Raw genomic sequence first — 22,434 nt, 5'->3', positions numbered from 1 at the left:
GGCTGCTGGAGCCGCCCGGAACTTTTGGCGAGTGCTCGGGGGCGGTGCCGGGCAGCTGCACGTGAGGGCGATGGCGGCCGTGGCGGGGCTGGAGAAGTGCCTCCGCGTGGCGGGTGCTGCGGCGGCGCGGCCCGAACACTTCCTCAGGTACCGCGCGGTGCGTGGGCGCGGGGCTCGGCGCTCGCTGCGGGGCTTCGTGGCGGCCCGACGGGATTTCTGGTGCCGCAGAGCCGTGTTCTGCCGGGCCTTGCCGGTGCGACGTCCCGGACCTTTCCTCAGCCGTCGGGATGTGTTTCTTTCTTCTGTGTTTTGGTGCTAGGAGAAACGAATGGCTACCCGAGGATGAATACTGATGAATGAGGCAGCAGGGAGATGGTTGTTGTTCTGAGGCTGGGGATCTTGGGCGTTTGGTGCTGTACTGCCTCGAAACTTCTGGGTTGCTTACATGTGGTCAGAATACAATGAAGTGCGGGTGCGGAAGGGGGGAACATGCAGCAAAGAGACTTAACTATAACGTCTGTATTGCTGGGAATGCTTGGTATGGTTAACTCAGTAGAAGCCGTGAATGAATGAAAGAGAGTGAGTTCTGCAAAGTAGAAGTGTGTGTGGGGGGGAACAAAAATACAACACTTGCTGTACTTTTTAAGGTTCTTTTTTTTCTTACTCCCAGTGTGCAGGATGAGCTGGCTGCTGACTTCAGAACGTTAACAAAGACTCTTTATGATTTAAATAAAGCTCTTGGAAACAGTGTAGTTCGTGGAAGTCCTCTCAAAGAGCTGGTGATAGAGAACTTCGATGAAGAACAGATCTGGCAACAACTGGAGCTCCAGAATAATGCGGTTCTTGATGTCTTCAAGAAATCTGTTGCACAGTGTACCAACGATAAAGACCTTTGCCTGATCTCTGACCAGGAAGATGACAGCTCTGATGCAGAAGCCAGCAGTGATATTGAAGTGGAGGACATGATAGAAGCAGAAACTGAACAGGAGAATGCCTACACAGAGCATAAAACTAAAGAAGCTAAAGAAAAGAAAAGTAAACCCAGAGAAAGCATAATAGAGAAATTCAGTGATGACGATTCTGATGTTGACTTTGATATTGAAGCACTAGAGCAAGAAACTAAAACAGCCAAGAAAACGGTGGTGAAAAAAACAGGAAGAAAGTCTATAGTGGATGACAAATTCTTCAAGCTGGCTGAGATGGAAGCTTTTCTAGAACATGTGGAGAAGGAAAATGGGGAGAGGGAGGAGGAGGATGAAGATGATATCGACTATTTTGAAGACATTATCTCAGATGATGAGGAAGAAGAGTTTGAAGAAACTAAAGTCAAAGTAAGAATATCAGTAATATAATTCTCTGAATTCTTTTTCTGTAAATCGAGATCTAGTATCTGGTAGGGTAACTATAAATTGTTGAGCTCTAAGTGGAAATTGCCAAGTTAGATTTGATTAAACGACTAATGATTATTTCTGAGGCTTTACATTAATAATATACTTGACATCAATCTCTGTAACAAAATATGCTGACGTAGAAAAACATACCATCTTCCTATTCCAGTTTCTCTTCAGATGTCTTGTGTTTCTGCATGAATTAAGAGCTAGGAAGTCTTGCAGTAAGAAATTTGTGACCTTGCCTAACTGCAGAATATGTGACCCAGCAAACAAGGAAGCATTTCTCATACTGACCTCTGGTGATGAGAGATCTCTAGGGTGACTGGTGCAAAGCCAGAGCAAAGGGGGCTTGGCAACTTCTTTTTCCAGGGACGTGGATTTGTAACTCACGTTTCGCTGAATTGCTGTATACTTGTTTTGAAAATAAGTCTTATTAGCATTTTCTGAGATTCTTGCTACAAAAAATGCCCAAGATATAAGGGAATATGTACAAATACCTGTGGATAATTAGCAAAATCTATTTGTCTCTGACTTTTGTATATGTTGCAATAAGAAACTGTCAGAATGTCTTGCCTATTTCTATAAGAGATTATACTGAGATTCCCCACCTGTTCCCCAGGTGGTAAAGGCAGGATACCTTTAGTCTTCTGTCATCCTAACAGGTTTTTCTATCTCATGTTTTTAGCTAGTTAAAAGTTCTAGAGATCTAACATACAAAGATTTCTTTGATCCTGTTGATGACAATGATGACTTAGTAGCTAATGATGCTGAGGACTATGAGAATGAAGAAGCAGATAGTGCTATTGAAAAGGAGGATGAAGAAAGCATGTCTGAGTAAGTATATGCATTATTTGCAGTTAAAATGTTCTTGCACTTTTACACTTAATGTGCCACTCTGTTGAAGTAGAAAATGAAGTGCGAATTCTAGGTTCTCTTTACTCACCATTTGCCATTTTGTTTTCTGTTGTGTCATTGTGGATTGTATTATCATCTTAGTCAGAAAGTATTTTACTCCTCTCCTGAGTGTTTCTTGGTATTTATTTCACTAAATCAGGTAAAAGCCGTAACTTCAGCTATTGAAAGTTGGTTTTAATGTATAGAAGTTTCCTTAGTGTCTCTGCCTTCATTGAAAGTCTACTGTAGTTCCTAAGTGTGAGTTAGTCGTGCCAGGTAAACTGCTGAATAGTGAATGAAATATCTTCATGTAAAAGTGGTGACTTTTAAACTTCTACTTTATCATGCATTGTATTTTGATTTTACAGGGCTGAGGATATTAATGAAGCGGTCATGGAAGATACGAGAAATAAAAAAGTTTCTTTTAATTTGCCAGATGATAGTGAAACAGAAGATGTTACTGATATGCAATTAGAGAGGGGTATTGATCTCAGTGAGATTAAGTCGTCTTTTGAGAAGAGACAGGAAAAGGTAATTATTTTATTTTTCTAATACTTTGAAACTGTGGCCATTGTTTTTAAATGATTGCTGGACTCTGAAGAAGTTAGAGAAACATGAAGAGGCATAAAGCACTTAAAGTGCTTTATGTATATCTGATGTACGTATAGAGTTATATGTTCTCACATTTTTATGTGAGTAGGTATTGGAAGTACCTGAAATGGCTATTTCTTTCTTTGAGTTTACTTGTGAACTGTTTTTAACTTCTTAGGAAATTTGTTTTTCAGATGAGTGAAAAAATAAAAAGTTTAGAAGAAGAGTTGTTGGAGGAGAAACCTTGGCAGCTTAAAGGGGAAGTGACTGGACATAAGAGACCTGAAAACAGCCTTTTGGAGGAAACAGTGCTCTTTGATCATGCAGTCCGAATGGGTAAGTACTGAAGGGTGGCTTTCTTGAAAGCATGTAGCCCTGTCATGTTGGATTGTCTTCTCTCTAAGCATGCTGATAGCACCCTTGACTCAAGAGTAGGGTAACAAGAACGCCACTTAAACATCTCAGCACGTTTCTGAGGCTGTGCACTTTCATTCTGAAAAATATGGGAAACAACAATCTTATTGGTTCAATTTTAATTTGCTTCAATGTTCCTATTTAGGGCAGTGGCAGACTTAATTGCTTGTGTCCCACATAATATGATTCTCCTTCCCATTCACATCTCTCTGCAGTAGAAGAGAACAGTGTTATTTACTTAACTTCACCTATCAACAAAAATCTCACACTACTACAATTTTATTGAGGACTTACAGTCATTTTTTATTCCTCGTAACAAAAGTATGCCTTGCTGCAGAAACATTAATGTTTTCTTTTTCTCAGCTCCTGTGATCACAGAAGAAACTACTTTTCAACTTGAAGATATCATCAAGCAGAGAATATTGGATGAGGTTAATATTTTGCTTGCTCTTCTCTTTGTAAACTGGTTTCACCAGAGTGCTCTTAAAAGCTTAGATAGGAGTTTTTTTTGATTGAGTTCTGCAACTGGCTGTTTTTTTTGTTTTTTTGTTTTTTTGTTTTTTTCCTGAACTGCCTTTAAAATATACAAGGACTTAATTTAGAATATAACACCAGTCTCAAAACTTTTGACTGTGACCCTAATTGTGTAGTTCCTTATGCATTCTAGATACTAACTGAAGCTCAGTTGTGTACTTTGTAATTTTACTTAAAAGACACTGATAGAGGATTTGTATCCCCCAAGTTGTTGAGATTTACTGTTAGTTAAATAAAAGTATATATTGGAAGGATATTTAAGTATTTAAGGAAATTACACATTTGTTATTGATTGTGCTATTTTTTGCTATGATCCACTGAAAATAAGCACGCAAACTTGAGGTATACATCTTCTATTACATTTACAAGTAAGAGCGTGAACTTCCAGAGGTTTTGGGGAGCCATGTGTGAACTAGTTAATATACCAGATAAGTTCATGTTCTAAATAAGCTGTTGCACATATCAGTCTGTACTTGCATTTGGTTATTAATTTATCACCTTCTCAGGCGTGGGATGATGTAGTTCCAAAAGAAAAACCAAAAGAGGATGCTTTTGAGTACAAGAAACGTATTACTTTGGATCATGAAAAAAGTAAATTGAGTCTGGCTGAGATCTATGAGCAAGAATACTTGAAACTTCACCAGGTAACATAAACAATGCTTTTTCTTTTGGTTTGAAGTTTTCATCATGTAAATGTGAGTATTTACTTGTATGCTGCTACCACTTCACCTTTGTGGAAATACCTCAGTATTTCTGAGTGTTCATATGTGGAATAGCTGTGAATTGCATACTGTGTTATCAATCTTGCTAACGTGAAATTGTTTTATGAATGATGTTGCAGTAACATTGTATTATTAATGCAGCAAAAAACAGAAGAAGAAGAAAATCCTGAGCACAGAGAAATTCAGGAGATGATGGATTCGCTTTTCCTAAAACTGGATGCGCTTTCTAATTTCCACTTTACACCCAAACCAGTATGTACTTCTGTTTCAAAATTATTCTTTTTCTTCCTTTTTATTTATCTCCCCAACAGGAGATGTTCCATTTTCCGAGTATATTTTTAAGTGAACATAGAACTTGTTCTGTTTTTGTATTAGATAAACTACAATTGCCTGTAAACAAAACCAAATACCTAGCATATCCAGTTACCTATAAGCTCCTGTGAAATGGTGTGCTCAGTCTTGAACATTTCCTTATTTCTAGCCTGTGCCAGAAGTTAAAATAGTGTCAAACCTGCCGGCTATAAGTATGGAAGAAGTAGCACCTGTTGCTGTTAGCGATGCTGCTCTCTTAGCACCAGAGGAGATCAAGGTAATACAAATCCTCATTTTTTTGTTTTCTTTCTTTATTTTATACTTCTATATATTACAAATAAACAACAAACAAAAAGTATACCAGTTGTCACATCAGTGAGAGAATTCTGCCTCTCAACCCAGGTATCCTAGGTTGTGATAGTATGGTTGGGTTTTGTTCTTTACCTGTGGTGGTAATTATTTTTCTCAATGTATAGCTGAGTGGAAGGGGCAGTTGAATGGCAGTAGAATCTATCAGCTGTACAAATAGCAGCTTCTGATTGATCTGTCTTAATGTGGTATTACCCTAAGCTGGTTAAACATCTGAAATAATCAAAATGCTGAGACGGACTTGAATACTCTAAGGTGAACTTTCTTTTATGCACTTTCGGATACATAGATCTCTTTCTCTTTAGGAAAAGAACAAAGCAGGTGATGTAAAAACAGATGCAGAAAAGACTCCCACGGACAAAAAACGAGAGCGGAGAAAGAAAAAACTTCGTAAACGTATAAAGCTCAGGGAAAAGGAAAAACGGCAAAAACTTCTTGAAAAGATGAAACCGGAACAAAGCACAAAGCTCAGCAAAAAAGCTGCTGCAGCAAAATTAAAAAAGCTTACAAAAGAAGGCAAAGCATCACTACTCAAGGTATGGTGCTCTCAAATATCCCTGCATAATTTCGTTTTCACTAGCTGAGGACCTCTAAGATCTGCAGGATAATGCTTAGTGTGCTTACAGGATGTAGTTTCTTTCCTGTTCCTCTTGGTATAATTGCATCTACGGTCCCTTTGAATATCTTGGACCCAAGTAGTGTGTGTGCTTGCCTGCCCAGAGCTTGTTATATAGTTTGTTTGAGCAAATACGTTAGGTAAATATGACCCTCCGAAAGTTAATAATTAGTTACAGATGATATGTGACTTCTTTTAAAGAACTGATAAATATAATGATGCTGTTTATATATTTCTTGGCTTTAACAATTTGTCTGTTGACAGGATGAAGGAAAAGACAAGGCTGTGAAGTCATCCCAAGCTTTCTTCTCCCAATTACAAGATCAAGTGAGAATGCAAATCAAAGATGCAAACAAATTGAAGAAGAAACAAAAAAAGCAGAAAGACGTTTCTGTCCATAAGCTTAAATTATAATTGACTTTTTTATATATACTAGATCTGTATATATCAATACATACAGAAACAGCGTTTCTATTTTAATGCTGAATTGGAATGGTTATTTGTACATCATTAAAATGTTCTGGGAAGGCCTAAACTGATAAAGACATGTTCCTCTATCCTTTTTTCTCATCCCAGAACAAAAACTTGGTGACATTAGCCAGACTATGTTTCTGATGTGACTTACAGGTGCTAGCTGTAAGCTATTGCTTTTTTATGCAATGTTTTAATATGGTAGAGGTGTAACAGTATTTATTATAGCTTAAATTTTCAACTTCTAGTTTAGGGATGCAACTCTATAGTTGAATCTGTGTCTGTTTCGAGCAACCTTAAGGCCACTTCAGGATGTAAAAATTTCCTTGAAGAGCAACTGCCTCTACCTTTACCCATTCTTGTCAGCAATGAAAGGATTGCTTCCCTTCAAAAACAGATAACAAACAAATGGTTAGCTACTGAAGATGTAAGTTAACATAGCTCTTTTTAACACAGGTTATTTGCTTTTTTCATCTTAACTCTGCCTCAGCTGTGCTGCTCTGGCACAGTCGCAGTGGTGGACTCCTCCAGGAGCGGACTCCTCTTTGAGGAGGGAGGAATGAGAAGCAGCTGTTGCATCTCTGCTTCTAAGGCAGCATCCGCTATTGTTTTTAAAGCGCTCTGACCAAGGTAGAGCTATTTCGGCGGTGCTGGAAAGCGTAAGCCCCACGTGACTCTTTCAGAAGTCTCGCGGGCATTGTTCAGCCGCAGCCCGCTTTTCGCGCTGCCGCTCCGCGCTCGACTGCCTGTGCCTGTCGGCCGCTCGGCTCGGCGCTGCGCTGCACGACCTGCCGGCGAGCGGCTCCGGGCCTCGGCGCGTGCGGCGGCCGTTGGGCCTCAGGCGGCGATGTGGCGCTTGAGCGCGGCGCGGGGGTTCTGGGCGGGCTCGGAGGGTCCGTGAGGGCGTCGGAGGAGTGCTGCGGGCCGGATGGGTCGTGCAAAGGCAGAAGTCGTCTGTCTCTCTCTGTTTTTTTCCCCCCCCCATGTTTAACCGTTGCAGAACAGCAGGTATGCCCTGACCAACGCTGCCAGTGCCGCCGGAAGGCTGTGAGGTTCCATCATGTCCGAATCCAGGCCTTCGGGAAGAAGAAAAGCCCAGATGGCTTCGTTACCGAGTGCAAAGAAGAAAAAGAAAGAAACGGCGAGGAAAGCGAAAGATAAAGGAACACCCTCTGTACCTCCACAATCCTCGTCTATTATTTCGTTATTCAGCAACGCCCCCCCAGCCAAAGTTAGCTGTCCCGTGTGCGGGCAGCTGGTGCCCAGGTACGGGATCAACCAGCACATGGACCAGCTGTGTCGGAGTGGCTGTGTCGGGCTGGCTGCTGCTGCTGGTGGTGGTGATGGGGGTGCAGTGCTCGGCACCACACAGAGTCTGCCAGGCACACCTGTGAGCAGTAATTCCAGCCCGTATTGTTCGGAGCCCTCACATCTGAGAACCAGTCCTTCCGAAAGCAGAGTGCTGAAAACAGAAGGCAGGGCAGTGGGGCACGTTAGTCCTTATTTTAGCAATCGGGGTCCGGTCGGTGATGTTTACACTGAGCCGACGGAGCAAACGGTTAAAGTCGTTTCTTTGGGAAGCTTGTCATCTAAGCTGTCCAGAAGACGTCGCATCCAGAGGGGAAAGCAGATCGTGTACAAGGAGATGGACTCCTCACCTCCAGCTGCTCACAGCGTGTGTGACAGTGCTGCAGTACTGGATGGCGGTGCTGATGATACCTGTGCTGGGAGTAGTTCTCAGAAAGAAAACGAGCTTGTTCAGAGAGTGCACCAGGAGCAAAATACCTCAGAGAAGGAGTCTGAATTTCAAGCTGAAATAGATGAATATAATAAGGGAGATGTTACAGATGTTGTTCAGGTATCGTTACCAGCTGATAAAAGAGTGCTGTTTGGTGCAAGGAATTCCAGTGCAGGAAGTAGATCTAAAGGCATGGTGCTCACTCCCAGTAATTCTCAAGTACATCTGGCTGTTGGTACCTCAGCAGGGCTGGTCAGAAGTTCAGAGGTTGAGGCACAGCCACGTGCTCAACATGTTCTGTCTTCAGAGATGGAAGTGGACTGTGGTATGCAAAGCTGCTTTAATGACAGTGACGAACAGGTACTTCCTGTGGAAGTTCTTGAAGATTTTAATTATGAGTTTAATCATAATTTGTCAGAAACTGTGGAAAAGGTGGATTCTCAAAATTCCGTTGGTGATATTTTAAATAAAATAAATGAGGTTAGCTCTCCTAGTCACCCGTATTACCTCCGAAACTTTTTAATGGTGTTGCAAGCAGTGTTGGAGAATGAAGATGATGTGAGACTCTTTGATGAGCAAGATATGAACGTTATTACTAAATTCTGCCAATTATCAGGTATCTGTCTGTTTTTATATTATCATGCTGTCTTTTGTAGAGAGAACTGTTTCATAGCTTTGAGTGAAGAGCACTGTACCAACAGGCAATTCAGCTTGTTAAACTTAATGGAAGAAACTCCTTTTCCTCAGGAGACATATCCCTCCAGGAGCTTCCTGCAGGTAAACTTACCAAATGCTGCTTTAATGGACCGTAATAAGGACGGTAATAATAAACAGGGACGAAATGGATGAAGTAAGGAGAGAATTTAAAATATATATATGATTGTGCAAATTTCTGTAGCTTAACTTGCAAAATACCTTTTCTTAACAGAATCTTAAGTCAAATTGCTTCAGCATTTAACTTGAATTCATAGGAGGAGTTATCAGTTAACACTTTTTTGTTTTTTTGGTTTGTTTTGTAATGAAACACTGAAGTTTTTATGAATAATACACGTGGAAATTCTGCAAAATGTGGTTACAAAGAGGTCTGTGCTATACACACAGACCTTGAAAAAAGTAGTTCTGAAATGGTGTGTTTCTGAGCTCTGGTTCTGCGCATTTCCAGGTGACTTTTATGCTTGGTTTGAATACATAGTTATCCCAGTTATTATTACGTAATGATTTTGAATGCTAACTGCTAATTACCAGTCATTTTCTTGCAAGTCTCGTGTTGCTTTTAACTTTCATTAACCATAATGAGATTTAAACCCACCACTTAAATGTTGCTTGATTCCTACACGGATGGTTTTACTGTAAAAAGGGCAGAATTTAACAAGAGTTAAAACCATCCCTCCAAATTTACATGCATGTTTTTAATTTGTCGTGAGTTGTAATTAAGAATAGTTTTACCAGTATTTCTGCTAACTTGGGGCATCAAAATAGAAATAAGTTTCTATTAACCAGAAGAATACTCGGAGTATTGCAGCCATAGCTGTCTATGTTGCCTTCAGCTACTGCGGTAACACACGGATACCTGACAAAATGTTTGTATGCTTATGCTCTTATGAGCTGTGTGCATCTGAGCTGAATTTGCAGAACTGCCAAAATGTTACATGCATGTCTGCTGGTAGAAAATCAGTTGGAAAGCATTCTGCACTTAGTGATGTGTTATGTTAGGTCAGTTTGGTTTAGCTAGTGGTCTGTGGAGTGTATCACACTGTAGAAGACTAGTATTTCAAAACTGACACGCATCTTGCTCTTTTTCCTCTCTAGAGAATATATTTAGGTTAGATATCAGGAAAAACTTCTTTACAGAAAGGGTTGTTAAGCACTGGAATAGGCTCCCCTATGGTCGAGTCACCATCTGTGGATGTGTTTAAAAACCGTTTGGATGTGGTGCTCAGGGACGTGATTTAGCAGTGGTTGTTAGAGTTGGGGTAGTGTGGTTAGGTTGTGGTTGGACTTGATGATCTTTAAGGTCTTTTCCAACCTGAGCAATTCTATCCTATTCATTTTTTTCCTGCACTAGCATATTGTCTTTAGACCAGCTGTTTCTCTATTTTTTGTCTTATTGCAGACTGGAAGAAAACTATCCTAATTATTTAGAGCTCTGTGTTCTTTAATGTTTGTTTCTGGGAAGTCCTAACAACACTGCAGATTGACACCACAGGACATTAGAAAAGAGAGTATCAAGGCTGTAACATATGACTAATAACTATGTGAAATTTTTCCAAGCCTGGTTGGAGGTTTTCAACAAAATTATTGCTAATGCCTTTTGTAGAAGTGGAGAATAACAGTGTGATGTTGAGTTAGTGCATGTCATCATTATAAAGTTTTTAGTACAGAGTGCTGGGTGACAAAAATGGAGACGTGTTTGTTCATGCTTTTTAGGAAGAATAGAGCCTGGGTGAGTAGTCTCAGTTCCTTTTTAAAATAAATAAATAAACACACGTGTCTCTGTATGGAGCACTTGTGGTCAGGCAGCCTGCAGAAAAGGTCCTCTGGTTTTATGTTAAGCAGCTGGAAGACCATGTCAGCATTATTCATCTGTCCTAGTGGAAAAGTCAACTGAGTTAACTCCAACCATGTAAAGAGCTGATTGTTAAAAAAGGATGAAGAAACTTCAGGGGAGGAAGTAGACCTCTACACTTAGGCATTTCTACAATGATTGCCTCCTTACAATCAAATTATTTTAGATTGTATTGTAATAATGAACTGCAGTAACACTGGACACTTACAATGCTAACATAAGTTGAGACTATCTTAAGTAAGATGAGGTGATAACATAGGACTTTATTTATCAGGAGTCAGGAGAGGCCACTCAGCAAGGGATGATGAGCCAGCAGCACAAGAGATGTGGTTGGAAGGCATTAAGTCAATAGATAATGAATTCTGGACAAGCGATGGAACACTTTTACCTTCAAGAAACCTTGGACAGAATACTTGAATAGTTCAGGTAGATGGGATATTTGTTCCACATTAGTAGTTTCTATCCAAGCAAGTATTGCTTCTTGGTTATCATAACAAAAAAAAAGTGCGTACACTTTTTAAATTGTTATTTATTTGTTATTCATTTTTATACTTGTTATTCAAGTCCTTTAGAGAGAAAACAGTCCTCGTACCTTTCCTGAATTGCAGGCCGATTTAGGTCAGATTCCATGGTGGAGAAAGGATGTTGGTGTGTTACTCAACTCTTTTCTTCCAGATTTGAAAAATGGGGAGATAACATTACAGAGAAAATAACCAGCTGAGGTGTCTGATTGTTGTTGTCTCAGTGAACTGATCCTGGAAACATTCTATTAACAAAAAGGCTGAAGAAGTCTGCTTGGGGACAAGAGAACAGTTAAATAAGCATGTAAAAATCAATTCTTATTTCTTAAATATATCTATGTCTGGTAGTGTTTCAATGTCTGTTTTTATTAAGGATCAGTTTCAGTTCATCAGCAGGAGACAGGGATAAACAAGTTAGGAGTTGATGAGGGGTGACGAATGAGGTAGGTATTTAAAAGGGTGCTGAATGTAGTAACAGTGACCAGGCAATTTTCAGCTAAGATGTAATAAGTTTTTATTTGGTTGAATTTCAGCATAGTTAGTAAATTCAAAGTATTTTTTAAAGGTGCTTTAAGTGAAATCTTCCCTGATAAAACATCAAAGAGTATTTTGGTGGGTTTTTTTGTTTTGTTTTTTTTTGTTTTTATTCCTTATCTTCAGTTGATATACTTACTAGTAAAGCTTATGTGTCTTCGGTAAAGATAAGAGTCTGAAGACAGATACACTGAAGTGTATTGTGTGATTCTGAAATCACTCTGCAACTTCTTTTTTCCTCCCTCATCAGATGGTTAGTTATAGACTGAGTGTTAAAGAAAGCAAAAGATTTATTTAATATCACACAGTTTGAAAAATAAAATTGACTTTTCCTAGACAATAAACTATTCCTTAAACGGTACAATACATTGTGGCAATGTTCATTACCTATCAAATACTTTGTAATGATTACTATTATCTACTAAACTTAAAGATTCTAATGAGCAATGATTACTTTGAAAAGTACTTTCTGTTATCTTACCACGTTTGTCTTTAGAGTACAGGCAGATTTAAAATGTTATAGAGGATATCTGCATCTAAGTTCTTTTTGTAGGTAAGGTATGCATAGCGTCAGGTTCTAGAATTTAATTTTCTTGTTTTCCTTCCTTTTTTTAACTACAATTTTCAGTTGGTGGGCAGAAGTTATATGTGAGACTTTTTCAACGTAAGCTGAACTGGTTAAAAGTGAACAAAATTGAGTATGAAGAGATAGCTAAGGATTTGTCTCCAACAATTGAAGAACTGGTTGAAGCCAGATTTTTGCAAACAGGTATGGCCTGCATTAGTAAGTATTAAAAGTATTATAAGTAAAATATGGAGTTGTGGCACGTTAGCATTTAATGCTCTACATGCTTGTCCTTCCCATGAGAATTAGAAGAGCAAAATAACTAAAGGTTTTGGGTCTATGAGCCCCACGTTATATTGCATTAATAATGAAAACAGTTAGTGCATAGGAGATAGTAGGGAGAGATGAATAAATGTCAGTGTCACTGATGTACCTGTAGGCCTTACTTGCCTTCATCAGCCTCATCTTAGACCCTGAGCTGTGCATCATCTGCACGTTGGTCCAGGAGCTCCAGTTGGTATCTCTCAGTAGTGCCAGGAGCTGTCATACAGGCGTACCTGTCTTCATCTCATCTTGCTGGGTGGACCTCCAGCCAGTGCTTCAGTTGTTTGTTTCCAGTCTTACCTACAGCCATTTACTGTGGATGGGACTGAGACCTAAACTGTAGGCTTGTTTCTAACCCAAGGTCCAGCTCATCTTTTAGATGAACATCGTCAGTGTCTTTCCTGGTGGCTTCCAGTAGAGGCTGTTACCAGGACTTTTGATCTGCCCATTCTCTCATTGATGGTGGGACCGCACAGGGGGATGGTGATCACCCTTGATTCCTGGCTGACTGCTCCCTGTGGAGCAGCCCTGCTCATGCTTCTCCTTGGCAGTCCATTTGTTTTTTGCATTGGGCAAACAGTTTCAATCATCAGGAAGACTGGGGCTCTTCCTGAACAGCAGATTTTGTTAGCTCGCAAAACTTCTTTCTGTTTGCTTTGCTTTACCAAGGGATTTTTTCTGATTATTCCATTCCTTCTTACTGGACCTTTGAAGATAATGAAGTTCAGTCTGGACTGGATAGCATCAGTAATATATTTTTGAAGAATCTAAATCATTAATTTGGGTATATCAGTGTGCTATACTTTGAACTGTTGCTTGAGTGTGCATGTATAACACATAACAAATGTATGTGGATTGTTTTATTTCTAGACTCTGAATTGGAAGACTTGTGTGAAGGTTTGGATTTGCTTTCTGCCCCTGAACTAAAATCTTTAGCAAAGATCTTTCACTTGCCAAATCCAAATGGTCAGAAACAACAACTTGTGGATGATTTCCTGAGGTTGGCAAAACAACGTTCAGTCTTCAGCAGGGATCAGGCTGGTATTGGGACTGTTATTTTAAAAAGGTACCTCTTAAGTTGTTTAAATCTGCAGTTAAGTTTTGCAAGTGAATGCATGTTATCTTTTGAAGAACTAAATCAACATGCCTTTTGATGAGAGTTTAGTAAATTCAAATATATATTAAAAAAAAAAGCACTGTTAAATATTGATTCACAGTTAATGACTTATAATTTCTGGATCAAACAAAAGGGGAAGAATCAGACCCCTTTTAAAACAGTGTCGCGCTTTTCTGCTCTGGGCATTATTATCCCTTTTTTTGACTTAAACTGTATGAAGGAAGGTTAAGAAAAAATGTATTCAGGAAAAGGAAAGGAACCTGGTAAACTTAGATTCTAAAAATATCCCCTACACTGCTCCAAGAGAAAAGGCTGTTAGTTACTTGCTTAATTGTATCAGCTTTGAGAAGGTACTGCCTTCCTCTGTAGTTGACAGCTAAAATACTAGTTGTTCTCTACGGTTAGAGGAAATCTTGTGTAAATCTGTGCTGCTCTGTGAACAGAAATCTCAATCTTGTATGAAATGACTTTATGAAGATTCTAAACCACAGGATCTAAAATTGTGATCTTTAAACACTGCCCTAACAGCTTACCCCATCTTGATGCATGTTGGCAATGCCTGGCATAGCAACAGGAGTGGTTGCACCCAAAGGGCAGTCAGTTCCAATTCTCTTTCTTCTTGAGGTTTGGTCCTTACGCTTTTATTTTTTTAGATAATGCATTTTCACTTTAGGTTGTGTATTCTATGTTGTTTCTCAAGGGGCTTTTTGGGGGGGAAAAATTGCAAGAGTGATTATGCACGGAACAGGCTTCCCAGGGCAGCGGTCACAGCCCCAAGCTCCTGGAGTTCCAGGAGTGTTTGGATATAGCTCTCAGGCACAGGGTTTGAATTTTGGCTGGTCCTGTGTGGAGCCAGGACTTGTTGGACTTGTGGGTCCCTTCCGGCTCAGGATATTCTTTGAAAATGAAGTTTAAGCATTAGATGATGTGAGAACAAAACAATTCTCATAATGCATTTGAATATTTGAATATTTATTAGTGATGGGGGAAAATGATTTGTATAATCACTTCACTTGTTCTTCCAGGGCAAAGGATTTGGCTGGAAGATCAGTCAGAATATGTAAAGGCCCTCGAGCTGTCCTTTCTCGAATCCTGCTGCTATTTTCCCTGTCTGAATCAGTGGAGGATGAAGAAGCTGGCAGTGCTGGTCAAGGCCAGCTCTTCACAGTTCTTATGGTAAACATGGGACGTATGGTATTCCCCAGTTATGCTGTGAATAGGAAAACACAAGTCTTTCAGGACAGAGAAGATCTTATCAGGTAGGGGGAACTTCGGCAATTTGGAAGTCTGTTTTCTTCTAGAGAAGTCTTGCTATAGTACTTATGTGGGCAAATAAGATACTTTCGTAGAACTGCAGATGTGAATAAGTAGAATTGCACTTTTGCAGTCATCTAAGATGCTTTTCTTTATCTGTGTTAAACTTGTAATTCACAATAGCTTGTACATTAAACCAGAATAGCATATTTATTTGCGTAATGGTCATCTGCCATGAAAGTTGTTTCTGACATTGCTGTGATGATTATTTGAAAAAATCCTGAACAAAACTAAAAATATGTTCCCCGGTTTTATAAACACTTCAAAAATGTAACATCTGCATCTCTGCTGATTGTACAAGATTAAGAATAAAGTCGACTGCATGGTTCAATAGCTTTAGAGACTGGAAGGGAATTTTTAGAAAGTACTGTATGAAGGAACTGATCTATATTAACTATAAATGCTTCTTGATTCTAAAGCAGTAATTTTGTTTTTGTTCCCTTAGGTATGCAACTGCTGCTCACCTGTCAAACGATATAGCCACTGCAATGGTAAATGGGAACTGGGAAGAAGCTCATCATCTGTATATGTGTGCAAAAGAAACCTGGAACAGTCTGAAAAATCACCCGTCTTTGAGGTAGTAAACTGGAAATTGCTGTTCATATGTGACTGTTAAGTGCATTGTCTTAATTTTTGTTTGGAGAGAGGCTATTAAGCTTATTCAAGCCTAATAAAATTAAGAAGCTTGAATGTTCTTGAAAGCTCTGAACTTCCTGCTGTTTGTTTAGCTTTTAAGTGCTATATATGAAAAGGCTTTTTTTGTTGTTGTTCCTAAATCCTTGGGAATGAATCGGTAGGAATGGATAAGGCAATCAGACATTTCTGTTCTACGTGCCAATGTGGGAGAACAAGAGCCTTATTTTTCCCTTGTCATAGTTTGGTTTTATGGCTTTTAGGCCAGTAACAATCAGCAGAATTTTAAAATTCACTGTGAACAAAAGAATGTTGCAAAGGTTATGGGAAAGCATACTGGGTTATTCATCTGTCGAAACTTCCAAGTGTGTTTCATTCAGGAAACATTACTAAAGATCTGAGAACTGAAGTAATGTGTACTGTTTTTGAAGCGTCCTTCATTAGTTATTGTTTTAATTATTTTGATTTCTGGCTTAATGATGCACTGAAAGTTAAAGTGTTAAATTTGATGTATTCATTGTCACTGCAACTGATTTAAACTGGTACTCATAGAGAGTGACGTGGAGGTCAGTTCTGTTTCATGCTATGGCAGTGTGAAATTTTATGTGAAATAATTAAATAATTCAGTAATTTCTTGGAACATAGAGGTGCCTGCACAGAGGAAGTCCTTGTTACAGCCTTTCCCTTTTGTTCAGCTGAGTTTCTGAGGTGATCCTTCTAACTTCAGAGAACAAGCTGGCAGTAAGGAAACGTGATGTAACAGCTTATTATTTTGGATCTGATGCAGAAGTTGTTAATTAACAATTCCTCTGCTCTTGAATAAAAAAATATGTGACACAAATGCAGCTTACTGTCCCTACCTTAGCTTACATTTGGGTTCTTGACTTTGCACCTGTAATACTCAGTTCATATATAAGACAGTTCATGTTTTGAATGCTTTAGTTCTTATTTTTGTAAGAGTGTTTTAAGATGAATTAAAATTGATCTCCTGAGCTACTCTCACTTTCCAGCAATCACAGAGTTCTACCCGAGTATCTGCGACATTTCACAGTTGGCTGGAAATACACAAGGATACTTTCTCAAGGTGTTGAAATTTTGCAGAGACTTCACATGTATGAGGTAAAGTGATGAAGTGAACAGCAAAACATTTTAAATGTAGCGTTGTACATTGGTTTGTATTTCTGATGTGGATGGCAAACGGTGATGATGTTTGCCATAGCTTCCTACACTTCTCTTAACATGTTACTTTCAAGTATACAGTGTCTCTTTTTTTGCTGCTTTAGAAGCTATTAGAAGAAACCCAGATTTTAAAAATTGCTTTTATTTATGCTTATGCTTTAGAGATTTGCCATGTGTAATGTGCTGTAGCGTTGTTTCTGAGGCATTATTTCATTATTTGAAGGTATATGTGTTTCACTAGTTTGGTTATTACCTTTAAAAATGAAAAATCTTGGAAGAGAAGTCTTTTGTGGAATCTCTGGCCTCTTCACCTGAGGTATCAAGTTCTCCAAAGGCCTCTGATTTATGTGATACAGCAAAACAGATTATTCTAAAAAAGGCTTTGCCTATTTTACTTTGGTTAGCTAACTTAAATGTTTACACACAAATAGAGTTCCTAAATTACACCCAAGCGACTGAATACTTGGGTGCAGCAGTAAAAATATTGTTTGAATTGTGCAAAAAGTTGTGTAAGAAGTTTTTATAGTACCCAATTGGAAAGGAAAATGATAAGCAAATTATATAATGGAACTTCAGCTTGGTTTTCTAACTTTGCTAACGATGACACACTTCGTTGCTGCAGGCAGCAGTGCAGGAGCTGCAGGCGCTTCTGGCTCAAGACGTGTATTGCACTGACAGCAGGGGGCGGTGGTGGGATCGCCTCGCTCTGAATTTACATCAGCACTTGAAAAACACCAAGCAGGTATCTTTCGGGCTGTGTGCTGTGTGACTGCAAGCGCTGCAGGTGCTGGGTGGAAACATTTAAAAGCTATATTGTTTTGTGAAAGCATAGCTGGGTGGGCTCTTCTGAAAATGCAGATATTAGAAATCCCAGTTTCTCCATGTTTTGTGTTGCATTAGATTATGAAATTGTTATAAGGAAATACTGTCATAAGTTGTCTAGTTTCTGCATTGTCTCTTCTGCATCTTGTAACTTCACATCAGGCTTTTCCAAATTTCAAATTGGAAATTGTACAGAAGAAGAGTTAGTCATGGTTCCTCATTTATACGTTAGGACACAATGCCTTTCCCCAGTCACAGATGAGTAAATCAGAATCATAATTTGAGTACATTTTTTAAAATTTCTGACTTAGCCCTGGATCTTCTTCAGTGCAGTTGTGCATTTGTCTATAATGTGTTCCACGTATGTATTCTTGCGCAGCTGATCTGGTCCTTCAGTTTTCATATTAAGTACTGTGAAGAAACTGGCTTAAAAGTGTTAAACTGATTTGCTCAAGTGTTAACGTTTTTTCTGGTCACTTACTTAGAATTTGAACTTATTCAGTCTTACACTGATAGAGCAAATGGAGAATAATTCCTTTTTAGCACACCCCGAATTTGAATATGGAGGCCTTCCGATGAAAAATAAAATGATAAAACTTTATTACAGATGTACGAAACCTGGCCCTATCTTACATGCTGGGTTTTTATATTTGTATACTCCCTGAATCAGTTAGTCCTTTGGGCTTGGTAAGAACAGATAGATCTGTATTAGTCTTTCTAAGTTAGTGCTTGTTATGTGGCTCTCTGCTAGGCCGTTGACTGCATTAGGGATGGACTGGCTGACCCATTTGTACGGACGGGGCACCGTCTCGCTCTCTACCTGCGGGCTCTACGTATCAGAGACTCACCAAGCTGCAGGCAGCTCAGATGCCTTTTTCATGATTTGCCAGACGTAACTGTGGAGGATGTGACACATGTAAGTAAAGATACTGGGTACTTCTGAAACATCCAACTCCATAAGCCTTTACTGTTCTGACAAGAAGTGATTTGGGAGGCTGTCAGCATGAGCTGTTCACGAACTGCTGGCTTACTCATGCTGTAGAAAAGTGAATATAAATGCATTTCTGAAACAAAAATGTACAAAATACTTTTGTACAAGTCTTACCAGGTATAGACCTCAAGAATTTACCACTGACACCCTCAGAACTTCTCTGATGGAAGTCAGAGTCTGAGCAAGAAGTCTGGGCATTGCTGCTTATGTGTTCAGGCATTCTGTATGTGAGGAAAAAGTTATTGGATGTTGCGAGCATAAGGCACAAGAAAATGCAAGGGTTTATTTTTCACTAATATACACAGTGCAGCTATGCAATATAATATACTTTCATTGTATTGGAACATTTCTTTTCTTTACTGTTGCAAAGAAATCAGGGCACTTTATGCCCTGATCTGGAAGTCTGGGATGCTATACAGAATACACCCAGTGATTGAGGTGGAGACAGTTAGAGAGCTGCTCCTCCATCTGGACTGTCACAAGTCCATGGGACTGACTGGACAGGCTCCATCCTAGTGTGCTGAGGGAGCTGGCGGGGCCAATTGCTGAGCTGCTCTTGGCCATCTACCAGCACTCCTGGTTAACTGGACAAGTCCCAGAGGATTGGAGGCTTGCCAATGTGATTTCCATCTACAAGAAGGGCTATAAGGAGGATCTGGGGAACTACAGGCCTGTCAGCCTGACCTTGGTACCAGGGAAAGTTATGGAGCAAATCATCTTGAGTGAGATCACGTGGCACATGCGTGGGTGATGTCCAGGGGATCAGACCCAGCCAGCACTGGTTCATGAAAGGCAGGTTGTGCTTGACCAACCTCATCTCCTTCTATTACTGACTGACCAGACTGGTAGACTGTCAGGCTGTTGATGTAGTTTACCTAGACTCTTCAGCAAAGCCTTTGATATGGTCTCACAGTATTCTCCTGAGGAAGCTGGCTGCCCATGGCCTGGACAAGTATACCCTTCTTTGGGTAAGGAACTGGCTAGAGGGCCGTGCCCAACAGGTAGTGGTTAGTGGAGTTAAGTTCAAACGGTGTCCCCCAGGGGTCGGTACTGGGGCCCATCTTGTTTAATATCTGTATTGATGACCTAAATGAGGGGATTGAGTGTACCCTGAGTAAGTTTGCAGATGACACCAAGCTGAGAGGTAGTGTCAATTTCTCTGATGGTAGAGAGGCCCTTCAGAGGGATCTAGATAAGCTGGATCGCTGGGCTGAGGTGAATGGGATGAGGTTCAACAAGGCCAAGTGCCGGGTCCTGCACTTTAGCCACAACAACCCCATGCAGCGTTATAGGTTTGGGGATGAGTGGCTGGATGACTGTGAAGAGGAAAGGGACCTGGGGGTGGTGGTTGATGCTCGGCTGAACGTGAGCTGACAGTGTGCCCAGGTGGCCAAGAGGGCCGACAGCATCCTGGCCTGCATTAGAAATGGTGTGGCCAGCAGGAGCAGGGAGGTCGTCATCCCCCTGTGCTCAGCACTGGTGAGGCCGCACTTCGAGTATTGTGTTCAGTTTTGGGCCCCTCACTACAAAAAAGACATTGAGGCCCTGGAACGTGTCCAGAGAAGGGCAATGAAACTGATGAGGGGGCTGGAGCACAAGTCTTACGAGGAGTGGCTGAGGGAGCTGGGATTGTTTAGTCTGGAGAAGAGGAGGCTTGGGAGGGACCTTATTGCTCTCTACAACTTCCTAAAGGGAGGTTGTGAGGAGGAGGGGTTTGGCTGCTTCTCCCAGGCAACAAACAGGATCTGAGGAAGTGGCCGCAAGTTGTACCAGAGGAGGTTTAGGTTAGACTGAAAACTTTTTCTCTCGGAGTGGTCAGGCACTGGAATGGCTGCCCAGGAAGGTGGTGGAGTCGCCGTCCCTGGCAGCGTTCAAGAGGTGTTTGGATGAGGAGCTATGAGATATGGGTGGGTAATGGAAGGGCGGTTGGACTAGATGATCTTGTAGGGCCTTTCCAACCTTGTGATTCTGTGATTTGTGTCCGGGCAAAGTCAGAGCAGAGCCCCTTTCTCCCTCAGCATACCTCCCTATAGCCTTGCTCATTTCAGGCCAGAATCTGTCTGTTGTTGTCCACATTCTTTCTTCCTGGTTTTGCAGATGGAAACAGTAACTGTTAAGCATTTTGGGGGAGTAATTTTTTTTTTTTCTTTAAAAATTTGCCAGTTTATAAAAGCTGATTTGCTTCTAACAGAATGGCTTTTGGGGAGTAACCAGTTAAATTTTATGTAGTTCCTTTCAAAAATCAATCTAGTTCTGGTTTAAAAAAAAAAGAAAATTTGTGATGCTGGAAAGTAACTAGTTGGTTTAATATTTCCAGGTTACAATCAAGGGAAAGATGTGTCCTCAAACAAGATTGGGAAAATCTGTGTTTCTAATGGAGGATATTGTGGATGAAGAAGGAGGCACAGACTGCAGTGTATCCACGGTCATGTGCTCAGTTGAAGAGCTTGCATTAACTCATTACAGACAGAATGGTTTTGATCAGGGTAACAGTAACTCTTTTTTTATACAGTAAAATAACTATGGGAGCAAAGAACCAATTTACTAAGCAATTTAGGTAATTAATTAGACATGGTTTTGGTCTGATTGTATTCCTTCCTCAAAATGTTCTCTGTATTTTCCTGCTGACCTTTCTGGCCTTCAATTTTTTTGCTGTCTTCATGAGCAAAAGGCAGTTTTGAATTTGTTTTGATAGAGGAAAAAAGGGTCTCCTATAACTCCTTAGAAAAATCACTTCTTTTGCCTTTCTGATCTGTGAACTTCATATGAAATTGTTGTAGAAGTTAATAATGTTTCCATTTTAATGATTGAAATACTTGTATTTTTAAATCTTGCTTTTCAGGAATTCATGGAGAGGGTTCAACGTTTATTACACTGTATGGTATTCTAATGTGGGATATCATTTTCATGGATGGCATACCCGATGTCTTCAGAAATTCCTATCAGGTATTTTTGAAAGGCTGTGTTAATTCCTTCGCCCATATTGTTGTAGGTTCTGTAGCAGTGTTAGCACTCTCATTCTGGCCTGGATTCACATTTTATTCTGAGGGACTTTTCAGACAAGGCTTAGCAATACTTGTTTTGTGTTGTTATGTGGGGCTTGTTGCTGAAGGGCTCCTCAGAGACAGAGTGCCATGTTAGTCTGGATTGACCGTCAGATGGGGTGGGATTCATTGGGTTAAATGCAGCTGTCCTGTGTCTGAGCTCACTGGTTGAATTGTTCTTTATAACCAGTGGTAGAACTTCTGTTGCACAGTTCATGTTTGAAGATGACACATTCCATTAAAAATACATCTTTAATATATTTTCTTCAATTACTTTTAAGGGGGAAAGCATTTCTCTTTAATTTCAGGTTTCAGATTTGTTAATGTCCACCCCCATCTGCCCTGCCCTACCTTACCTATCATCTCCTTTAGTATCTAATTAGCGACCACTGGAAATATTTCTTTGTAAGTGAGGGAGCTGGAGCTAAAGTGATGTGAAAATCTGGCCAGCAGGATTAAACTCAGAACTATTGCTGCATGAGTCTCGCAAAGCTGAAACTCAACTTGTTTTTTTTTGTTTTGGGTTGACCTGTGTTCCTTGAAATGTCTTTTTTAAGTTGCTTTCTGTTTGTGTATGACCAAGTCTGTATGGGGTTAAGCACTGTTTGCAGAGTAAGCTGAGACCTGGTTGGTCTTTGGAAGGTTGAGGTGGGACATGAGGGCATTTGCAGGCTCACAGCAGCCCTGATCATAATTCCAGATCCCAAGTGGGAGTTAGCTGAGCACAAGCCCTTTGTTTTCTATGAATTTAAGGGACATATGACTAGAGTTA

The 22,434-nt window shown here is 40.1% G+C and overlaps 2 protein-coding genes across 2 annotated transcripts; both read left to right on the top strand.

The window, feature by feature from the left end:
- The first annotated feature begins 26 nt into the window (after positions 1–26).
- On the top strand, positions 27–6,323 carry MPHOSPH10 (M-phase phosphoprotein 10). The gene is made up of 11 exons (XM_010717289.3): positions 27–147; positions 671–1,331; positions 2,077–2,225; positions 2,654–2,816; positions 3,071–3,212; positions 3,654–3,721; positions 4,331–4,468; positions 4,688–4,798; positions 5,028–5,135; positions 5,533–5,763; positions 6,108–6,323. The coding sequence occupies exons 1-11, from the start codon at positions 71–73 to the stop codon at positions 6,255–6,257; spliced, it is 1,998 nt and encodes a 665-aa protein (XP_010715591.1). The 5' UTR covers positions 27–70; the 3' UTR covers positions 6,258–6,323.
- A 95-nt stretch (positions 6,324–6,418) lies between these two features.
- Positions 6,419–22,434, top strand: LOC100541720 (fanconi-associated nuclease 1). Its single transcript, XM_010717290.2, has 10 exons — positions 6,419–8,668; positions 12,302–12,442; positions 13,433–13,628; positions 14,705–14,938; positions 15,439–15,570; positions 16,637–16,745; positions 17,428–17,547; positions 18,379–18,543; positions 20,936–21,104; positions 21,461–22,434. Exons 1-10 carry the CDS (start codon positions 7,375–7,377, stop codon positions 21,757–21,759), a joined length of 2,859 nt encoding a protein of 952 aa, XP_010715592.1. The 5' UTR covers positions 6,419–7,374; the 3' UTR covers positions 21,760–22,434.

This window comes from Meleagris gallopavo, chromosome 12 (genome assembly GCF_000146605.3).
Source record: "Meleagris gallopavo isolate NT-WF06-2002-E0010 breed Aviagen turkey brand Nicholas breeding stock chromosome 12, Turkey_5.1, whole genome shotgun sequence".
In the NCBI taxonomy this organism is placed as follows: domain Eukaryota; kingdom Metazoa; phylum Chordata; class Aves; order Galliformes; family Phasianidae; genus Meleagris; species Meleagris gallopavo.
This window is presented reverse-complemented; position numbering and strand designations above follow the sequence as displayed.